The following is a 20448-nucleotide window of genomic DNA, read 5'->3' as shown; positions in this document are numbered from 1 at the left end:
TAACATAGTATTCAATGAAACTATGACGTATTCATTGTATAAATACATTGGCAAGTTCACTCAAAACCTCTATGTCAATTTCCTGAATTATCTGTACACGCCGAGGGGGGTATAAGGGCCAAAATCTTGTTGCTGTGATAACCATAATCCAATATATATGAAAGTCTTTCAAACAATCTTACGGTATAGGAGTGGTACACTTTGTGTTATAATACTCGCTTTGTATCTGAATTTGTAATCTCCTATTACGAATTGATTTTACTTCATTCTATAGAATTCTGTATGTACGTTTGTTACAATTATTATTAAGTTCATATATCTTAAACTGGATCAGTACTGTTAGCAAACTATTATCTTAGATACAAAAAGGAGAAGTATTACATTTTTCTTGATTTTTTTAATCTTCACTTACAGTATATCAACTGGCCCTAAAGGCCCATTTACATGGGGCATGTTACTAACCTGCCAGTGGAACAGTAGTTCGCCTTGTTACGCCTTGTCTGGTTTCACGTATGTGAGCTACTGGCATAAAAACTAAGGAACTACTGTCCTGTTATGCCTCAAACTGGCATGGTGATTGTTTGTATTTAGAACATTTCTGAAATTTTTATATTTTGATATGTAGTCCGCCTATCCATTTTTGTGAGCTACTAGTATTGCACAATTTCTCTTCGAGTATGAGTAAAAACAAAAAAATTGATGTAGCTTGCATGCCAGTTGCTTACCTACTTGAATGTTCGAGTAACTGGTATGATGTGGTCACATGGTCACATCCATGTAAATGGGCCTCGAGTAGTCTGTCGAATCTAAAAGACTATTTTCCCGGGTGGCTGCAAGAAGTGGTTTTCTAGACATTACAAATAAATTTATATTTGCATTCTTATTTTTGGCTTTCTTTAACCTATGTAGAAGAAGTATAATTGATATTAGCTTTAGATTGATAAATTGAAGCCAATAAAAATATTGAAAAAAACAATATCAAATTCTCTCTGTAACTTGTACTTTCAGATTCGATAGGGTACTTTAAACAATAGATAATATTGATATATAATCCTGCATTTGGTTTGGCACATAGAAATTATACATTAATACAATTATACTCACTATATATATAATTTGTAGAGTAGTTAAAACTGATCATCTTTTTTTAAAATTAATATTTACTATGTAGCAAGTTAAATCCGGCATACTATATCATTCTACTTATTTTGTTACTTGCCATGTAGGTTAAAATGATTGCTTCATTTACTAATGTGATAACATTAATACGAAAAATATTAAAAATGTCTTGAAAAAACTACTGGCCAAATATAAAACTAAATGATTAGCCTTTAATAAAAAAGGTTATATTAGCCATGTGACACTTAAGTATGATTATTGTCCTAATTTTAAAAGAAAAAATATATAAACTTTAGCACTATTTTGTTTCATATTATAATATTCCAGTGATTTTAAATATTTATATTTTCATAGTAACTACATGAATATAATGTTTTTGGTGAGATGTAATATTGAAATTCTGTACATCATTTTGACATTGAAACTGGACACATAGAATTTGTAAAGACCAGTAATAAAAATAAACTAGTGACTTCTTTCACTAATTAGTGTTGCTATGGTACATGCTTATCACAAAAATAATTGCCCAAATCACACTTTGATTTGCAATTTCAAATTGTTTTTTTCATGAAGTGTAACCAACGAGTTACCTATTTTACCTTTCAGATTAACTATGATTGTTTTTAGATTAAACCTTTACAATTTAATTGCAGCTAGACAAAGTTCATATAAAGCATTGTTGCGACCGCATATCTGTAAGCATGTGAAAGAGATAGATGCGTCAGTAATTGCTGAAAAAAATTAAAGATGCTTTTACACATGGATACTTTTTTAAAACTATTAAATTTCAGCATAAATTTTGTCAACAGTGTACACCAGGGATTAGCAACCTTTTTAATCAATGGACCAATTTAAATTTTAAAATTGTTTGGTGGGTTGCACATTGTGTATAATAATTTAAAATACTTAATAATAATTTACAAAACTTTATTTTTAATAAAATATACGAATTTTAATGCAAAAGAAGATAAGAACGGAAAACGAATATATACTCGAAAATTTTATTCACAAATTTGACAGTGTTTTTTTGATACAAGCATATATATAATATATATGCAGTTTTCTAATCGTGCAGCATTCATTTTTGATCGGTAGTTATTTTTAATTAATTATTTCACCAGTTTCATTTTAGCATGTATCAATATTTTATTATAATAAAATTCATTACAATATATTGATGTGAGAAAACCAATAAAATAAACTCAATTTTAGAAAAATTTGGCTGGCCACATAAACGGGCCGCGTGTTGCTATTCCCTGGTCTACACTGTTTACAAAAAATGTTTACCCAAATTATTTGCCAGTAAAAACAGACCAAGTCTAAGATTAAACAAATCAATACAAGAACATACTAAATCATACATTAAATAGAAATCACTCCAAAACAAATCCAAGTTGTAAGATTAATACTAACTGTCACCATTATAGGCTGAGAACGCAAATTCTGGCTATAATTCTTTGTACCCTTGCTGGTGTTCTAAGGAGAAATCGGAGCGTTTTTTATTTAATTGTTTAAAGATGTCTTTGGAAATATAACTTGAACTTAAATTTAAGTGAGTAAAAAAGAAACTTATATTGTAAATTTGTTCGCGCTTACGAACTTTACTGGTCTATGGTATTTTTATTGCAAATTATCAACATTTTCGACATATCTTTTCATGTGCCCCCTAAAAATAAGCCATGGCTGTTACGAACCAATGAGATTTAATGGTGAATAATGTATGTTTGTATTGGATAATAAATCTTAAATTTTTACCTGTTATGCTATTTTTAACTTAAAATTTTTGATATGATATCAACGACATGTCTAGTTGTGCAAGATAAATAGTTATAACTATTGGATCATTAATTTAAACATGAAAATACAACTTTGGTAACATTTGCTGTCTTATTTTCTATGTAAACAGCGGTGTTATGAAAACCCACACAGTGAAATTCTCTCTGTAATGTTATTGATTTAATAATAATTTTAATTTGCCCACGTAAAAATCTTTTTTAATATTTTTATTTATTTAGTACTGTTTTACGGCCATAGGTCAGATGCATATTAAGCTGAAGTTAATTTTTAACTTGAACTTGAACAATGACAGTATGGAGGAGGCTTCTATGAGTAATTTTAACAAAAAGAAAATAGAGGAGACATTTTCACAATCCACCACATTAACGAATGCAACGTTTTAAATACAGTAACTTTTAATCAAAGACATCTTATATCATAGCAGTTTATGACGCGTTTTCATATTACGCGATTATGTTTACCTCCTTTAACGCGTTACATTTCTGTACTTTGAAATTTATAGTGATACATACTTTGTATTGAAACGCGTGTAATAGGTTGGAGAAAAAGTTTATGCATATTTCATATAAAAATTAAAATTATTTTAAGTTTATTTCCATTTAATTATAGCACATAGGTGACACTTTGATTGATTTTTTATATCTTGTAGGTAGTGACATGGGATGTCTACTACTACTTCGATACATAATTTTGGCAGTCCCCTTTTGATGTTAATCTGTCATTTACAAAAGAACTCTAATAAGACAGGTAAAAATTAAAAGGTAGGTAAAGTCGAGGCTAAATGGCGTCCATTTTGCCCGAAACTGGGTGACCAGAGCGAGGTACATGACGTTAAAATTCTTGCATTGAAAAAAGTTTAATTAACTTTTTGATACTCTTACTGACACTAAGTTTGTCAATGTCATAATATTTTTTCAAAGGCTTGCGTTTGCATTTTTTAATGTTAAATATTTATTTTTTTATGTAATAATTTTGACCGGAATTGAAATTAATTAAAACGAATTTTACTAACATTTCTTTTTTTAATGTCGTCAAAATAAGGCAGATAGAAATAGTACAGCCAAAGAGATTTTATACTATTTGCGAAATTATTTTTCCTTCAACCTATTACATCGTTTTTTATATATTTCACGAAATTTAAAACGTATGTCGAGTTTACATAACGCGAAGAAAATCTACCGTTTTATATGAGGGATTGCTATAATAATCATGGTTCTATGATTTTAATTTGACATTTGGCATTATGATGCAATATTTTTGTTTGAAGCAATAAAAAAGTTGCAACATCTTCATCCATTTATGGATTCAATAATGAATATTTGTACTTTTTATTCCTGTTTGATTTTGTCTACTTCTGGATTAATATACAAGAAAATTATATTGTCTGTCGATTATTTACACGAATATAAAGGATGTTATACGAACGGTGGATCGAACAAGGGCCAGGTGTAAAGGATCTCAGTACTGGTCTATTTTAAAAATATCCAATATCTTTATAGAACTTAGTGATATTCAAACTAGCTAAATACAAGGCCTTTTGTATATTTTAATCACAATTGTTGCTGTGTAAAATTTAAACATAGAATAATTATTGTTTTGTTTTGCATTAAAAATGTCATGTTTGATATACCGGTCATATAACATCCTGTATGTATGAGGTTCAATAACGCAATTGCTACACAAATATCACATGTACCGTTTTCGAGTATCAATATGTCGTATTTAGTAAATACTTACGAATTAATTGTAACATAGAGATTGAGATGTAGATAAAATAATTGTTAACATTTCGTATGTAATTGTTTCAGCTGCCCAACTGAATTTATTGATACATTTGTATGTACAGTATATTTTACATATACGTTGAGTTCATTGTAAATATATGAAGGTTGTATATATTATTCGGTGGGTGAATGTGTCTGTTGTAAAGATATGTAATCGTGTAATACAGTATTTCATAGGATATTTGTGAATAATGCGATATGTTTGAAAGTTTACAATAAATATATATATGTATGTAACGGCAGCGTTTGCTCCGTTGTAAGTGTAAATGTAATTAATTAATGTTATTACCGGAGATTTTATGTTCGGATATATATTTATCTAAATGGTTAGCTAAGTATGGAGACGGACATGAAGTAACTAAACGATAAATATAACAATGGAGTCTCAAAATTTGCGCAATCAACACCAACAGAAGCCAGTTTTTTCGTTAAATCTAAAATACCATGTTAGCTGATAGGGCTTCCCCAAAGCCTCGCCCGGATCCAGCGACATCCCTTGACCTTGACTAAGTCCAGCTAGGGAAGGACTTAGACAGGATTTTCAGACTAGCAATTCTCAGAGCCATATCCGTGAACCTTAGTTCTTCTGTGGAGCACCATATTTCTGATACAATCTGGCAGCAAATCTCCAACTACCTTCGAATTAAAATTCACTACTGATATCTTCAAATTTTCACTCCGAGCTGCAGTTAAGTCTAACGCTAGAGAAATTAATTTGTGATTGAAAATACGATATAGTTTTAAAAATATTGAAAGGATCTACGACAGTGTTTCCTAACACAAGGCCATGCCCCGGAGGGGGAAGATGGAATATGATTGTCAAAAGGGCCGATTCGTAAAATGAACTCTACACGAGTTTGTCTCCCTTCGGACTATTTAAATGCAATTTTAGTGTTTGATTGCGAAATTTAATGAAAAAAGGAAATTCTTTAATAATTATTTGGTATCGTTTCGCTTGACGAAATCAAAGAATATATGGCGTCGTCATGAAAACTTCTCTGTGGCAGAGACAGGCTCCTAGTGTAGAGCCAGGCGTTTTAAAATAGTGCTAAAAACGCAACAATAAAAAGGCCTATCACAACTTGTATTAATTTGAAATAAGTGTTACGTAAGGGGCGGGGGGGAGAAGTAAGAATGTTAGAAAGGCAAAGTGGGGCAATGAACAGTTTGGGAAACACTGATCTAGAGTTCATTGTGGTGTAACTAGTAAAAATGAGGGTCTTGGCGACTTGTAGCGACGCTGTCTCACTTCCTCGTCGATTTACACTTTTCTTCTCGGTGTAGTAGCGCGTCGCAAATGCGACTAACACGCGTTAGTAGCGATGCTGTGATCGCTAGAAATAGTCGCCGTGGACTATGGGCCTAATATTTTTACACTAAAGGAACATTGGTCACATAATAAAAGAATCTTAAAAACTGATTAGACGTGACCATTTTAACGCAGTTAATATATGTCTCGTCATCGATGTAATTAGAATCCCATCGTCCATAGTTAGTTTTTAGCTCACAGACATCTGCTTTAGTAAGTCAAATTTTGATACACACATAGCTAAGACGACTGGCAGCGTAGTCAATTCGTTGGCATGTTCCTAAGAACTGTAACTTCGGTTGAAACATTTCTTTCTTCGAGAAATGTTTTATTTACTTTATTATAAACACAACAGTAGCAGAAAGCTAATAACACTAGATAATACATTACAAATTTTTAAATAGATAATATTTCAGACATGTGTTCTTTCCAACCAATAAACGCCCACTGTAAGGCATATGTCTCTATCAAAAGGCTTTTTCCCGCGATCAATATGTTGTCGGTTCCTCCAGTAAGGCTTTAGTCTACTAAGAACTAATTTCAACTGATTTTAGATTTTGAGCATTGTTTAATTTTAACAAAAACCATAAACAGCTGTAACCAGAGAAACCGCGTACTAGCGTAAAACTGGATTTTCCTATAAGAAATATAAAAGCGTATTCCATATTGAGGATGTGTTGCCTTAGGTATATATATATCCGAATATCCGATCTGTGGCTATTACTAAATAATGCGGAACAAGTAGATTGTGTTAAATGTAGATAATTTGAAATTTAAAATAACTATTCGCCCTGTTATATGTAGTTATGTTAGATCTGTGGTTTCGCTATGGTTTTTTACACGATTTGTTGTCTGTGGTCGTACCGATTGAATTTATTGTAAACTTTCTCGCCCACGTTGCTGTCTTAACGGATATTGTTTACGTTTATTTTACAATGCAGTGATATTAAAAGTAATAGGAAGTTACACAATTGTAAAATAAAATGGATAAATATATATTTTATGTAAAATACGAAGGTTTAGTTGCCATTTTAGATTGAGGGCTAGTCTAAATAATTTTTGTGGGGTGGGAAATAAAAAAATTGTTTCGGATCTTAAAATTTAAGCGTAGCAACATTTGTATGCGAGTATTACAGACGCCGCTAAGAATGGCCAATAGTGGGAATCTAAGTAACGCGATGAAAACTTTGGATATTTCATGCGTTGATCGAAAATTGTTGTAGAATAAAACAGCAGTTTTTCATTGTGAAATAAATTACAGAATTACACTGATAGTTCATTCGCGTTAAGAATTCGGTGAATTATTGTCCGTCGGGTTCGATCCTAAAGATCCGTACGAACAAAAATAACCGACGTATCCCGGCGGATTGGCAACGACGGATGCAGGCCGTTCACAACCGGTCTTATTGGAAATCAACAGGCCTATGTCCAGAAGTGGACTTCTTACGACTGAAATGACGATGATGATTGTCCGCTAGCCTAACTACGCGTTACAAATCACTCAAGAAACTCAAATACCACAGTAACTAAATGAAGGCATGCTTTCAAACGTAACGGTTTGTTTTCTTCGCGTGGATAGGCTCGCGGACAATGTTTCATTGGATTCTTAACGCGAACGAACTATAGTTACAAGATATGAGGTCCAAAGGAAGACTGCATACTGTGTTTGGACATACTTTAGTCTTACAGTAAACGTATGAGACATTCGAAGTTTTCCTTGTATGAGCAAAAACCTTTCGTACCGTTCCACATTTGAAAGTGAACCGTGTGTTTCGGTGCGTTAAGTTTAAAATGGAACGCAGCGGTAACGCGGGTCGATCGTGTAGTATACCAGTGAATAGTGAAACAGACTGTATGTAGAGAATAATAAGGTACAAATTTATATTAGGGAGAATCAGGCCAGTTTAGTGTTTTTAAAAACTTTATTAGGAGTTCGGGGCGGTAGCGCTCACGCGGTCAGCTCGGAGCATCCCAAAGCCTTTCGTATTTGTAAATGCTCTAAGAATTTTTTTTTTAAATCACTTACGGCAAATGATTATTAAGTATGTAATTGTTATAAATTATATTTATCATGACATTATAAGCAAATTGAAATACAACATGTTTAAAAGCAGATCGAGTTGGTTTTTTTGACGCTCTCGTGGCAACGGTCATAGGATGAAGCGACAAGAAGGTAAAAGCACAATGAGCTGGTCAAATATATATATATATATATATATATATATAAGTAATCCCTGTCAATTCAAATGGAAGAGCTCAATTGTTTACAATTATTGCAGTACATCTACACCATCATTAACCATTTTTAACATTTTTAGATAAATAATTAAAATTTGAAATGTATTACCATTTCACTTAGAGTTACATATAAACAATCGTTGAGTAAATATAAAATAACTTATCATACATTTGTTGTACAGCAATATTTTATGTAAACTAATTACGATTTAAGTTTGTCGTTTGGCGTTTTTAAAAAATTTATAATTGGTAGTCGTATGACCTGGGACCTCAAAATTCTGGAATGGAGACCACAGAGGTCCCACAAGGTCAACTTCCTTAAGGTCGCAGTAAGACTAGATTCAGGTCGCTTCCTATTGATTTTGTCCAGCTATGGATGTCGTACGTTTGAATGTATTAATCGTTTCGATGCATTATTATAGCATACCGGGGAAAGAGTATGTTTTTACTTTTGGAGTTTACTGCATTTTGCACCAGCTATCATAATAAATATATAATAATAAAACAATCATATAAAAAATTTATTGCGTAATGATTTCGCTGATATGCAACTTGCAGTCGTAAAACGAACAAGTTGCAACTGTCCAAGAGTTGTCTTCTAGTTTCCAATCGGCGCCGTAGGCTATGCTCTCGTGTTCCAAATACTCGCCGACCACGGCCACGTCCTGCCCAACACGCAGAATCCGGAACCCTCCGTACATGCAGGCCGCTAAGACTACGCTTTTGTCATATGGATGCCACTTTAGACGCCACACTCCGCCGTTAACATCTTTTTCTGTGATGCAACATTTTAGGTTCCTTGCGTCCCATAAGCGAACCTTTTCGTCGTAACTACAAATATATAAATATAATATAATTTCTTTTATTTTTATGGCCCCCGCTATTAGGGCCTCTCGTATCCCTATCTTAGGCGGGACAGGGTCTTTATTGGCAATTTAATTTTTTTCACATATTTTTTTATTTTCATTCTCTACTTTCATTCTTCACATAATCTGTCATTCTCTGCTTTTATGCCACAATTGTGCTTTCTTTCACTTTTGCTCTGTGTCCTTTCATTCCGCCCTCATTACATTACATTTTTATCACACTTTATATCACATTTGAGTTACATTATATCTCCTTTTTTCTTATTGTCTATTTAAATTTTTATTTTTTGGAATAACTTTTTTAATTATTTTCTTGCAGCATATCACATATCATTATATTAAATGATTAGAGAAGGGAAACATGTGAAACTATGAATATTTTGTCAAACCTGCCGGTTAAGAGGCGATGTTCTGTCGTGACGTCACTCCGAACAGCGGTGACGCCCGCCTCGTGGCTTTTATTGGTAACAACAGCATCCGGTGCTCTTAGGTCGTATCCCTTGAACAGACAATCGTCGCCGCCTGGAATAATTAATGTGAATTGCAGTATTACTCGTCGATTCTTCGAGTGATAAAAATTCTTTGCGACTTTCAAATTCAACAAGTATTTATTCAAGAACAACTATAATAGATATAGATTGTACCCAAATAATCCGTTCAAAGGACTCTAGATAAATCAATGTGAAATTTAAAAAAATGTGTGACATTTTTAATTTTATTATAAAGCATTTACTTTGTTCTGTTTCATCTGTCAGAGGTCGGCAACGCGAAAACCTTCAATAAATGTTAGTGCACCCTTAAACTATTGTTGATTTAGATAAGAAATTCAAATCGTCGTATATGATCGATTATGAAAAAATTGCAGATGATATAGCAACCCAAATATCCCATTAAAATAATTTTATGTAAAAAAATGTCATTGCTCTTACCGCCATCTTTAATATACTTACAAACATTCTTCTGTAAATACAGAAGAATGTTTGTAATAGATAAATATCTAAGATTAATAATAACTTTGTTCTGTATGTAAATTTATAGATTATAAAATTAATAATGAAAATGTTTTATAAATATGAATATTATTTTTATATATTTGTTAGGTCAAAAAATAGATGGCGCTCGCCATGTATTTTTAATTTAGTATTTCCTATTATTTAGTATTTCTATTGACCTCTGATATATGACATTAGTGTATTTTAGGACACTTATCAATACTTCAACTTCAGTTAAGTACTCCACAAAATTGTATAAAAAATATTTATTAATACATCATCACTATATCAGCCTTAGGACGCCCACGTCTAGACAGCTCTCCCCCATAGGAGCTGGTAGAAGCAGCCAACATCCAACGTCTTTCGACAACCTAACGTGTTTCTGTATCTACCTCTTGGATGTACACCCTAGGCTACGTTTGTTTCATTACAAAATTTAAAAACTTACCAGAATAGTAAACATCTGCATTCCAATAATTGAAAGACGCCACCCAAGCCTCAAATCCGTGGGACTTTCGCGCGCTCAATTCCTTCAAACTGTCTCCGGCTACCTCCAGAACAGTTACAGCGCCAGCAGAGTCGCTGACCACAAGCCTGGGCACCACACCGCTAGTCTTATCACTTGACCAATCGAGTGATAAAGCTAAAACACTTCGCCCAACGGAAGCTTCACACCATAACTTTAAACAATAAGAATCCTCTGACTCATACAATCGATATAACTGAACAAGTCCCTCGGAAGTAACCACACCCAGTACAGGATAGTCCAGTATGGTATGGTGACACCACTTTTGATCCAAAATTCCGGACGTTTCAATAGTTTGAATAGGATGTAACTCTTTTGTGTTTCGATCTACCGTAAATAAATATATTCTTCCCAGGCGCTTCTGTTTTTGGTCCTGTTGTCCTGGAAGTAATACATTTATACATATAGTAAAAGCTTCATATTCGCGCTTCCTTTATTGGCCGATTTAAAAAATGCGACACAATTCCTATATTCGCGTATCAAATAAATACATACATAATTAAAGTATTCCAATAAATATCTGACCCAATATCCTTTGTAAATGACGTCAAATGGACTAATAAATAAAGTAAAATAGTGCAGCTTCCTGTGACTGCGGAAAATGACAAAGAACCTGTGCAAGTTCAAACGTTCACTGCAAACATAACCGAAATCGCGAATGGCAAAGGACGAAATGGGTTTGAACTGATAGAATTAAGTGACATTCAGGATGGCTTGAATCACAACATGAAGATTTGACTGGAATCGACTTGGTGGCAGATACACAGACCATTGACGAAAAGGCTTCAATAAGCACTGGAAACGTGACATTTGATTTGAAAAATCTTAGTGAAGGTTTAAGAATGGCAAATGCGACAACTTTGCGATTTCTTTATGAACATTGATCCGTATATGGAACGAAGTCTTTTTTTTTAATTGCTTATGTGCCTGATGCATGTCAGTCTGAATTGGAACTTTTAAAAACTAGCAAAAGAAAATTACAAAATTATTGAATTCCATTAATTAAGCCTTAGGTAATTCATGAAAATGTTCATAAACAATAAAATTGTTTTTTTTTATATATATATTTGTTTATTTTGTGTTTTGTCACCTAGGAACGTATCCCCTATGATCCCATATAAATTACTATTCTGTGTTTGCGGCAGGTTTATGGAACATATACTCCGCAAATAAAGATCTTTACTGTTCTCTGTGGTAAAAAGTAAGGTGAAATAGTCATTTAAAACTCCTGGGCGTTAGGTTGACAGATATTTTTTTCCTAGGTTGGTAGGACTTATAACATTTTCCAGGAGTTTTTTTGTCGAAAGTTGGAATATCATTTGGCTCAGCCAAACTATTATGAAGAATGTTTTGTTTTTCAAATGTGACTACTACACAATTGTTTCAAAGTCTTGATTGGGGTCAAAATCGCTTATTTTTTTAAAAAAAAAAAGCATAAAATCTCCACTCGTTCCGCAACCACCGTATTCGCCTGATTGCGGACATAAAAACCAAATTGAAAAAGTCTTAAAGGCTATACCGGTTGTTTCGTGGTCTGGAGAAAGCGTCGACAAAAATGCGTTTTATCGGACGGGAATTACTTTTAAGTGGATAAAATTAATTTGAAAAATTAAATAAAGAATTTACTTTTTATAAGCAAATCCACCTAACTTTTTAATCACAGTGTTCAAAGTTCGAACAATCGATTTCAAATAAAGTATGTATTGTGTGCAGTGAATGCAGAGGCGTAAAGTTACCAATAGGCGAAGTAACATCTGTAAAGCCGCTTTTCATTTAAAAAAAAAACATAATAGATCTGTCCTATCAGGCTTTATCGTGACATCACTATCCCACTACTGGACATAGGTCTCCCGCATAGATATCCAATAGGACTGATTTAAAGCAGCCTGATTTTTTTATCTTCCGATGACGTTAACAAGTTTGTCTGCCTATCTTATGGGTGGACGTATTGTGCTGCGTTTACTGCGGTCAGCGGTCTCCACTGCAGAACTACAAGGCCCAGCGACCATCTCTTCTGCACGCTACGTGGTCTGTATAGCAACTTGACAAACCGCTGGATTTTAATTACAAGAGCCTCGCACACTTAGAGACAATTCATATGAGGCCACAGACAAATACGCTTTTAAATTTGTGACGGTCTTTTTCATATGCAATTCCATACAATTAGGTTAAAAGGTGAAAGGTCCTCCGAAAAGATTTTTTTAAATATTGACCCCCCCCCCCCATCCTGCGTCCGGAAGAGGTATATATACCATCCTTTTTCACCTCTTTCTTTCATCCTTCACAATTTATCTCTTTACTCCCTCTTTTTAACATACAGCAGTCACCCACACTTTTGTATTAAAGGGACATAATAGTCACTAAGATTATATTAGTGAAATATCTCGTATGAAAAAAAAACTAAGTAGGTTATTACTCTGCACATATAAGAATCAATTATTAAAATGAGAATTACCTTCGTCTTTTTTATCCAGCTGGTAGGTCCCGCATACGAGAACATTCGAGTGCCGTTCCAATGGACACCATTCCACAGAGTCCGCGCTGTATTCCGTATTCCATCGCAGTACGGTCCTCCAAGCAAACTCCATTATAATCTGTAAAAATTAAGTAAAAAATAAGATACAGATAAAAAATATTCGAGCACAGTACGAAAAATATTGTCAACGACACAAAATATTCACAATATGATATTAATTTTTTTTAAAAATTACGTAAGTCAAAATGTGGTCATTTCTAGATTATTCATGTTTAAACACTATGGTTGCCCTCTTGGATACTTCCAGAAAATCAAGCTTACATAGCCATCATAATGAAATTTGCATATTCTGCAGGTTCGACGTGGCAGTAGAGATGGGTAGCTCGCGAGCTAAAGACAAGAAAGATATATATCTTTGCAAAAGATGTAATCACTCTCTAGCTCGCACGTGTTTCGATTATATCTCTATATCTTTATAATGAGTTACGGCTCGTTCAGAGTTAGAGAGAGCGAGATGGGCTTATATAGCAATATACACGTAAAAGAGAGAGAGAGACGTATAGATATTGCATATTTGTATTAAAAATGTAAACTACGGATTTTCGTAACCACAACATCACACGCGCGGGAGTTTAGCTTTTTTGTGCTTTACGACAAAGACATGAAATGTTTATCAGAAATAATTCAACGTTTTATACAGTATGAGTTCTAAGTCTGAGCTAAAAGAGCCGAATATATAAAGGATATATTTTTAGTATTAGCTGCCTTATTCTCTCTCTGAGTCGGAGTGAGCTAAATGAGTTAAAGATATAAAAGGGTGATATATATCTCAAAATCGAAAAGATTTAAATGACTCTTTTCTTGTCAGGGATACATTTTGCCCATCTCTATCTGGCAGCGTGGTAGCAAGGCTCGAGGGGTCCATTGGCAACTTCATCTCTAGCCAGTACGTACTACTATTTCACCCGAATTAGAGACCACGTGAAGATCTTAGACAGACGCTTAGGCAGAGGCGTGGTCTAGTCAGCCCATTCCAAACGATTTTCCTATTTTTTTTTTCAGAAAATTAGTTTTCTTTCTGCAGGACCAGAAGCCTTTTAGGTCAGCTACTGTGAGCCTTTTCACAGTCCGTGAGGTAATAAGCCTTATAATGTTCTTAAATAGAGCTGCAGCGAGCTCTGAATTTTTTTTTCTGGTCTATCAGTGAGTCACGGTCAAGTTTTCTAACCTGATGATCTGTAGTGACAAGACTTCTATCATATCATTTTTAATTTTATTTACATGAAATCCAATCTACTCAATGCATTTAATAGTTGAATGTACATCGCAAAACATTCACTAATTTGGCAATGTCTACGTAAGACTTATGTTCATTTGGCATCTGAATTTTCAGTTGCTTCATAATGATCAAGTCGTTTCATTTTATATCACAAACTGTTTCTACTTAACCCTTAACTTGGCAAATTTTTTTTAATATTACATTAATATTCATACAACTTGACTTTTAAGACCCAAGGATGCCAACAGAAAAAACTGAACAAGCGTTCGAAAACTAAGAAATTACCTAAACATTCACATACAAATTATTACTTTGCTTTCAAAATTGATACCACAATTTTTTTTTAAATTCTGATGTATCTCTACAGATACATTATCAAGAAAAGGGTTAAAGAATAATTCTCAAAAGCTTCTTATAACCACGTGACTCAAAACAAAACTTGCATATCGTAATTATTTTACTAAAACTTTGTATAAACATTATGCGGACCAAATGATTTATGTATTGCCTTAGCTATACCATGAATGTCATTTTATAATTGTCACTAATAATATTATTAAAAATATAAGTAATTTTTGCAATCAGATTTAGGTGCTGGTCGCTTCAAACTGGTCATATTGCAAGTCTGTAGGGGAGACTTAAGTCTAGCCGTGAAAATATCCCGACTAAAATTAATTTTAGAAAACAACATTATTTTACATTCCGATAGATTCCTTTAATTTTATTTGAGAAATGAAAAACTTGTTTTTTTAAAACCCATTTATTAATGATATTCATAATAAAAATAAGTCCATACGGGAATAAATACGGTATACTTACGCTAATATCCGAAGTTACAAATTCAACATTTACATTTAGTTTCACATTTTCAACAAATATCTTCACTAATTTTCTAACATTTGTACTGTCTCGTGGTTTATTCTCTTATAAATTACATTTGGGATTTATAAATTTAAAAAATAAGGAATCGCAAATATTAATGCCCTTCGTTATGGTAACACTGTTCAAATTAAACTATTATTACTATCAAAATACATATCTTTTAAATTGATTATAAAAGGGAATAAATATATATAATTTTTTTTAATTATATCAGATATTTACCTATAGATAGAACAAATATGAAGTGGCCTAAATGTAAAAAATTCTATTATCAATTATATATATATAAACAGTGCTACCGAAACCACTGTACTGCGCCTTAGGAAAGAGCGGCGAGGTGGGGGAAAAGGAGAAAAGAGCGTTCACGGCTGACTTCCCCTTTACCTTCCCGTCTCACCGCGCATGTAAAACGCGATACATCAGTTTTGGTAGTAATACAGGTGTATACGAATAAAAAATATTCACTGAACTGGACTTCATGATATTGAAAATAATATTTACGTAAGTACTATATTTATTAATGGTAACTTATTTTAAATCTATACCGTTACATCTTACAACTAATTATATTAAAACAATTACTAGTATACTTCGCGGCAGTTGGACCGAATTTTCAATTGTATATTCCACAGATTATACTAATCTACCATAAACAAATTCACTTCTTTTAACACATTGGTAATTTTTAATATCGTATACAACGCGTCTTTTCGCTCGTAACTCTAAATACAAATATGTAAGAAATTCTTTTATAACACTGATTTAGTTTCATTTGACTGCGAAACGTGTGTCAAGGTGGATTGGTTATATTAAAAACTAATATATATACAACTAATGATAAATTGAAATAAATTTATCAAAATAAAAAAAAATGAGCACATTTCTTATGTCCTAACATTGTATGCTAATATGAGGTCACACACAACATTGGCAATGCTTTCATTTAATCTAAAAACATGTCTGACATTGACTAAAAGTTGTTTTAACAGCCATACAATAATATCAAACACAATCAATACTTCCTTCTGGGTATATTGTGCATAATTAAATAAAGATTATTTATTTGTAAGTCATAATAATTAGCCATGAAGGTTTATTATGTTTTAACATAAACCTTTTGTTCTGTTGAAACACCCTGTTCTATTCTTTGTTCTCCAAACTCTAACTTTATAGACATGTATAAATTTCAAAAATCAGACATACTGTATACACCCAAATTAATACCAGAAACAACACAACTTCTCATAGTTTAGTGATAGCGGTAAGAGTGTGTTTACATGACCGCAAAATGTCGGTCAAAAACTAATGTCTTGTGGGTTAATTCTGTTTACCCTACAATTTTCTGAGTTTGTTATGATTTCTTGAATAACAATGGTAATTATATCTGGCAAGACTGGATAATAAATTGTCTTTTTTATTTAAATTAAAATTTGTTCAATATTCTATCAAATTAATTTTAATATAATAGTATATCAATTTTAACTTGCACTATTTTTAAAAATGTAGTTATGTAAACGCGCAAGTAACCGTAAATCTTTACATTTATTTACGGTCACTAGCGCCTTCTGATCTCAAAATTAATCCGATTATTTTTACTTGTTTACTTTATAAGTATTAAGTCTGCCATTGTATGTATTATGAGTAAAACCAATATACACACACCATATTTGTGTATCATTAAAGTTAAACAAAATAAGAATAAAACAGGGTGGAAAACAGTGGTATTGTTCTTCAGTTCAGAAATGGCATGCTTGGTTCAAAACACCTTTCACAATTTTCACCTTTACAATACTTGTAAATATTAATTATGTAGTGTAAAATTCACTAGAACTTAAAATGTGTAGTGCTAATATATCTTTTTTTATATGTAGCTTAACATAGCATACACCTATTAACCCAGTTCAGAAACATTGACCTAGCTCTTAACAACATACAGCCTATATAAGAAACTTATTATTTAAAATACCAATCAATGTTGCCAGTGCTTAAGCTTACAACAACAACGGTAATAAACATTATTAATATTAATATTTTGTTTTTCGTCTGAGGTAGATGTTCACAATAAATGTTGCAATCACAGCCTGTTTTTAATCAGGACATATCAGAACATTTTCTATTAAATATAAACAGAGATTGGACATTCTGTAGTTTATCTACTCAAAGATAAAGTATATGCACATTTTGGAAAACATCCAATTAATTAGGATTCATATGGGCAAGAAATAATGATAATTATACTAGATTCATTAATGGTAGACTATGGCAACAGTTCTGTGAGTTTTTAACTCAAAAAATTATCTAAATAAACATTGTAAGATATGTGATATTTTTAAACATAAGATATGGTACTTTCTTGTTTAAAAACCAAGATGTCATTGTCGTTAGGGGCATTAAGGAAGGCAGCCCCGTACCTGGCTGCACCCAATTGCCAGTCCAATTTCACACCTCATTCCAGAAATGTTACCAAAAATCGGTAAACATCACTGGTGTAAGCTGAATTTGTAGATCCAGTATGGGAGCATTATAAAATAGTGCATCAGAATATCCAATCTCTCTTTATGACTATATCATGACAGAGGAAACTCTACTGCCAAATACATAATACTACTTATATTGGTTACATAATTGTGTTACAATACTATACATTTCCACAAACAAAAATTTCTAGCTGTTTCGAGTGAAATATTAAAATTTTACAAAAATACAGTATCTTTTACTTTTCTCTGACATTTTATAACCCTGTAATCTTGATTTGCTGATAAACACACTAATGAATTATTTGGCGTTTGAATCCTTCGTTTGTATCGATTATAAAATCAAATAACTTATTTTATAATTTATTCCACTATGCCAAAATATTATTATAGACAGTGTTAATAAGCAATTATCAGTCACAAATAAAGGGAGATCTTGTGTGATATTGACAGAATCAAACATAATAAAACCTCAATTTATATTTACAAATAAGTTGCACAATATTATCTGTATAGTTTAAATAAGGAAATGTCTATAACAATCAATTTTGTATAAGAATTTGTTAAGTATTTATAGTCGTGAAAAAGTATATAAAGCCATATCTATATTATGATATTAATAAAATAATCAAGAATATATTCCAACTCTTATCAAATTTTAGAATTAATGCTAACAAATCTTTCTTGAGCATTTTAAAGCATCATACAATGTGATAATATTTGTATATGAAATGTTTGTATCTTTATTATATTTATAAATATTCAGTTTGTGAAAATGTATAGTATATTTTACAAATGCATTATCTTTGGATTCCTGTATAATATAGCAATAATGAAATTAAAACTGTAATACAATATTTATGTGGATGTAAATATTATCTTTTGTCACACAGAGAAACTTGAAAGGTCATAACTTTATGTCTAAGTACCCTGAATTATATATTTTAGTTAAATCTAATAATTTACTTTGTCATTAATGATAATAAAATATTTAATTAATTAAAAATTGTAGACTTAAACCACTCTTGCAATAGTAACAAATGTTGCTCATAAGCCATTATTACATCTTTATTGCATTTAAAATATCAATTGTTACGACTCTAATCTACCCCAGATCAAAGGGGTACACTTGTCACAAAAATGTTTGTTATACACCCGAGCATTCTCTATAGACTAAAATACATGTGGTTATACATATAAAAAATTAATGATAATAAAATATCATTAAATTATCCGGTGGTAGGATTTTTAAAAATTAATTATTTTTGTTAACAACAGCCATAAGGTATTAACTATGAATTGTTAAGAATTTATACTTTGATCCGAGTCTCCCAACTAAATGGTTTATAAAAATATTAAATGTCTATGGTAAAATGTTCATTGTACAAAAATAAATAGCAAATACAGTGAGGAATTAAAGAAAGATTGTTGTTATTGTAAAGTTGTTGAAAACACAGTTTTGATAACCAGAGTTAATCTGTTTACAATTTGATCAACATATTAAAAAAATAATTAACACTATTCTAAAATTTTTGAGCAAGTAAAGCGATTTTAGTTAAGAAATACAAAGAAGTTGATTGTTATATGTATAGAAATGGATAAAAGTATTGAACTAACTTTGATAATTTGAAATATGTATAATCTCAAAGAGAAATCTATTGGCAGTGGATTCCACATAAAAATGTAGTATGCTAAAAATTGACTTTGAAATGAGATCTATATTTGTTTACTGCCTAGCAGATCTCTCTGTTTCAATAAGGCACTCCCTGACCAGGATACGTGCGTGGACAATTCCCCTTTTTAGGCGTTCTGCTGAGCTACGACTGCCTGAATAACTTGGTCTGACTTCCTTACCCATTTCTTCAATAACCGCTAACAATTGCGCGTACTTCGACATACCATTGTCTTTATCCTTTCCGACTGAAGAAGGCGACGATGCGGGGACGGTGGATATAGTCGCGTGGCTGTTACCACCATGTCCGATGTCTTTATGAACGCTCTTACCGCTCATGGGTATCGCAGTCACGGTCACGTCGCTCAATTTTGATTCCACTGCCTGTATATCCATTGCCTCCATTTCCTGGAAATATTTTTTAATCAGCATAATAAAAGAAGACGAATTAATTGTGTTGTACAACGGAAACTTACCTAAACTTACTACCAAATAAGACTGTTCCGATTTAGGAAGATATGATACTTGTTTCTATCGCGAGTCTATAACGGAAATTATCAATAATAATCAAAATTTATGTGTAATGTAGGACATACCCGATACGTCTGCCTCGGAGTCACTTGAAGGATTTGCACTGCGGCAACTACTATCTGTCGAGTTACAACACACAATCACAGAAATATGTTGGAATGTCTTCAATTTATTTTAAATGCAAACAAAATTCATAAATAAAGTTAGTATTTTCTAAACAAGATCGAAATTACCACATTGACAAATGCACTGTCCATAGATAACCCAGGTTCATTGCGTGATTACATCTGGTGTAACTTTTAACCGATTTTAAATTATTATACCTGTCACATAGATTTATAGTCATTTAATATTATCAAAAATATCAAAAAGCATAATTTGTTAAGTTATTGACTTCGTTCTTTATCTTTTTGTTCTTTAGTATTTTTCCTTTTTCCGTAATAGATGGCGTTTTCTTGTAACATATTCATGTTCTGTCAACCATTAAAGAATTGAATGTAAGT

General features: G+C 32.2%; 1 protein-coding gene across 2 annotated transcripts; it reads right to left on the bottom strand.

The window, feature by feature from the left end:
• Nucleotides 1-8768: 8768 nt before the first annotated feature.
• Nucleotides 8769-20189, bottom strand: LOC137932180 (diphthine methyltransferase). 2 transcript variants are annotated; one of them, XM_068775775.1, is made up of 7 exons: nt 20011-20189; nt 19632-19822; nt 15284-15290; nt 13087-13213; nt 10554-11012; nt 9503-9635; nt 8769-9078 (listed from the first exon to the last, which is right to left on the bottom strand). In XM_068775775.1, exons 2-7 carry the CDS (start codon nt 19817-19819, stop codon nt 8769-8771), a joined length of 1224 nt encoding a protein of 407 aa, XP_068631876.1. In that variant the 5' UTR covers nt 19820-19822; nt 20011-20189. The 2 variants fall into 2 exon arrangements, with proteins under 2 accessions (XP_068631876.1, XP_068631875.1); XM_068775774.1 differs by lacking the exons at nt 15284-15290; nt 19632-19822 and having other exon boundaries at nt 13087-13225.
• Nucleotides 20190-20448: the final 259 nt, after the last annotated feature.

The sequence above is a fragment of the Battus philenor genome, unplaced genomic scaffold (assembly GCF_028537555.1).
Source record: "Battus philenor isolate CCGP_79_NKW_IND1 unplaced genomic scaffold, ilBatPhil1.0.hap1 SCAF_9, whole genome shotgun sequence".
NCBI lineage: Eukaryota > Metazoa > Arthropoda > Insecta > Lepidoptera > Papilionidae > Battus > Battus philenor.
Note: the sequence above shows the minus strand (reverse complement) of the source record. Positions and strands in the feature narration are given on the sequence as shown.